Source organism: Hyperolius riggenbachi, chromosome 7 (assembly GCF_040937935.1).
Source record: "Hyperolius riggenbachi isolate aHypRig1 chromosome 7, aHypRig1.pri, whole genome shotgun sequence".
NCBI classification, from domain to species: domain Eukaryota; kingdom Metazoa; phylum Chordata; class Amphibia; order Anura; family Hyperoliidae; genus Hyperolius; species Hyperolius riggenbachi.
In genome coordinates this window covers 61,884,188-61,887,029 of record NC_090652.1, presented here as the reverse complement: position 1 = coordinate 61,887,029, position 2,842 = coordinate 61,884,188, and the positions used below count along the sequence as shown (strand labels likewise).

The 2,842-nt window shown below is 50.2% G+C and overlaps 1 protein-coding gene across 1 annotated transcript; it reads left to right on the top strand.

Annotated features, from left to right (window-relative positions):
• Window positions 1-440: 440 nt before the first annotated feature.
• On the top strand, window positions 441-1,779 carry LOC137525528 (putative nuclease HARBI1). The gene is made up of 2 exons (XM_068246655.1): window positions 441-776; window positions 970-1,779. Exons 1-2 carry the CDS (start codon window positions 471-473, stop codon window positions 1,777-1,779), a joined length of 1,116 nt encoding a protein of 371 aa, XP_068102756.1. The 5' UTR covers window positions 441-470.
• The last annotated feature ends 1,063 nt before the right edge of the window (window positions 1,780-2,842 follow it).

Below are 2,842 nucleotides of genomic sequence, written 5' to 3'. Positions count from 1 at the left end.
CATTTATACTTATCGAAATAGAAGAAATCGATCGTATGGTTAAAATCACCACCCACGGGTACGTTTTTGCTGTCGATACTGATGGTTTCGTTTTTTCCAAGATCGAAGGGTTGCTTGAAACGAAACGAAACTTCCTTTTTTGGTTTTCGTTTATACCTTCGTTTAGTTTTCGATAGCGATAGGGGCAGGTTATAAGGAGTGAGGGATAGTACTTCCGTGCAGAATATTAATACGCCGGAAGTGTTCCGCAAACAAAAGCCCGATCGGATTAGCGAGCGTGTCATTCGCCATTTTGCAAGCAAGGAGTCAGCATGGATGTGTACGAGCCAGATCGTCTGCAGACCTTTGTTGGACTTTTGCTATTGACTACAGTAGCTAGGAGAAGGGCGGCAGCAAAGCGTCGGAGGACGAGGAGAGAGAGACGACAATGGTGCAAGAAATGGTTGCTACAACGGGAAGAGTTGGGACACATGGGTCTGATCCGTGAGTTGCGTGAGAACAATCCTGATGACTTTCGCAATTACATGCGCATGTCAGACGCTAACTTTCATGAACTGCTGGAGCGCATCGGGCCGAAGATAACAAAGCAGGACACCGTGATGCGAACAGCTATTACTGCAGAACAGCGTCTATCAGTGACCCTTCGCTACCTGGCTACCGGACGTTCATATGCAGATCTAAAGTTTACAGCTGCCATTTCACCCCAGGCATTGGGTAGAATCATCCCCGAAACGTGTGCTGCTATTGTGTCGGAATTAATGCCCGAGTACGTCAAGGTATGTACTTATGTTTCTGGATTGTGTGTTTTGCGTGTGCTGTCGAGTGATTACTTTTGAAACTGAACGTCAAACTGAAACGCTTGTGCAAATGACAGTGTTTAAATTGGCAACCTATTCTGTAGTGATTTTTCTCCTTTGTTACGACATTGTACTTTCAGATGATTAACCATGTATTTCTCCTTATTTCTAGTTTCCTCAAGATGCATCAGAGTGGCAGGCAGTGGCCCATGATTTCCACATGATCTGGAATTTTCCTAATTGTGGAGGTGCAGTGGATGGAAAACATGTGCGTATCAACCCACCTCCCAACAGTGGCTCGTACTTTTACAATTACAAAGGGTTCTTCAGTGTGGTTCTGATGGCGCTTGTAAATGCACGGTATGAATTCATGATGGTGGATGTGGGGAAGAATGGCCGTGTCTCAGATGGTGGTGTAATGGAGGCAACTGAATTCAACCGCCGCTTGAAGAAGAAACAGCTGCAACTGCCAAACAATGATGACACAGTGGAACATCTAAACTTTGTGTTCGTGGCTGACGAGGCTTTTGCTCTGGGTGAGAATCTTGTGAAGCCATTTCCTCAACGTGGACTGGACAACCTGAAAAGGATCTTTAACTACAGGGTATCGCGTGCTAGACGTGTTGTGGAAAATGCTTTTGGGATCCTGGCACAGCGTTTTCGTGTTTTCCTCACGGCTATCAATGTGGACCCAGATAAAGTGGAGGTCATTGTCAAAGCTGCGTGCACTCTGCACAATTTCCTACGGCAGAAAAACGTACAACGGTATTGCCCACCAACAATGGTAGACCAGGAGGATTTTGAAAATGGAAGTGTTGTGGCGGCGGAGTGGAGGGCACATCCGGGGATGGTTCCGTTGCACAGCGGTTCCTCACACAATCCCACCTACGAGGCAAAAACCAACAGGGACAAATACAAGGACTACTTTACTGGGTCAGGTGCAGTGACTTGGCAGGATAAAATGATCGCTACAGGAAATTGATGTTCTTATTGACTATCAAATGTACCTTTTTTTTACAACAGTTACCTAGGTGTATCCAACATGTGTCTGTTTCCAACATCTCTACTTTTATGTTCCCTTCCTCCACTAATTAGTGCACTTATTATACAGACTCGGTGGTCCACCATGTTGTATGGAGAACCACCCTGAGGAGAAGTGGCAAAATGTCGTATTCTGGTGTGCTGTGTTGTTAATTGTGTGTGTCTCTGCCTGTATGCTGCATGGACTGTGCAGAGCTATGCATGGGTTGCCCACTTTGGCAGGCGTGAACCTGTTATCCGCCGGCGCACTGCTCTGCGCACACATTCACCATGGGTCCAGGTGTCCCCGTCATGTGCATGGTCTGTGCCCAGGTATGGCTGCCCTCTTTGGCGGCTATACCTGGGCTCAGACCATGCACATGCGTCTGGGCATGTGCAGACCCAGGGAGGCAAGCGCAAGCAGTGCCTCCCTGGGTCCAGGTCTCCCCGTCATGTGCATGGTCTGTGCCCAGGTATGGCTGCCCTCTTTGGCGGCTATACCTGGGCTCAGACCATGCACATGCGTCTGTGCATGTGCAGACCCAGGGAGGCAAGCGCAAGCAGTGCCTCCCTGGGTCCAGGTCTCCCCGTCATGTGCATGGTCTGTGCCCAGGTATGGCTGCCCTCTTTGGCGGCTATACCTGGGCTCAGACCATGCACATGCGTCTGTGCATGTGCAGACCCAGGGAGGCAAGCGCAAGCAGTGCCTCCCTGGGTCCAGGTCTCCCCGTCATGTGCATGGTCTGTGCCCAAGTATGGCTGCCCTCTTTGGCGGCTATACCTGGGCTCAGACCATGCACATGCGTCTGTGCATGTGCAGACCCAGGGAGGCAAGTGCAAGCAGTGCCTCCCTGGGTCCAGGTCTCCCCGTCATGTGCATGGTCTGTGCCCAAGTATGGCTGCCCTCTTTGGCGGCTATACCTGGGCTCAGACCATGCACATGCGTCTGTGCATGTGCAGACCCAGGGAGGCAAGCGCAAGCAGTGCCTCCCTGGGTCCAGGTCTCCCCGTCATGTGCATGGTCT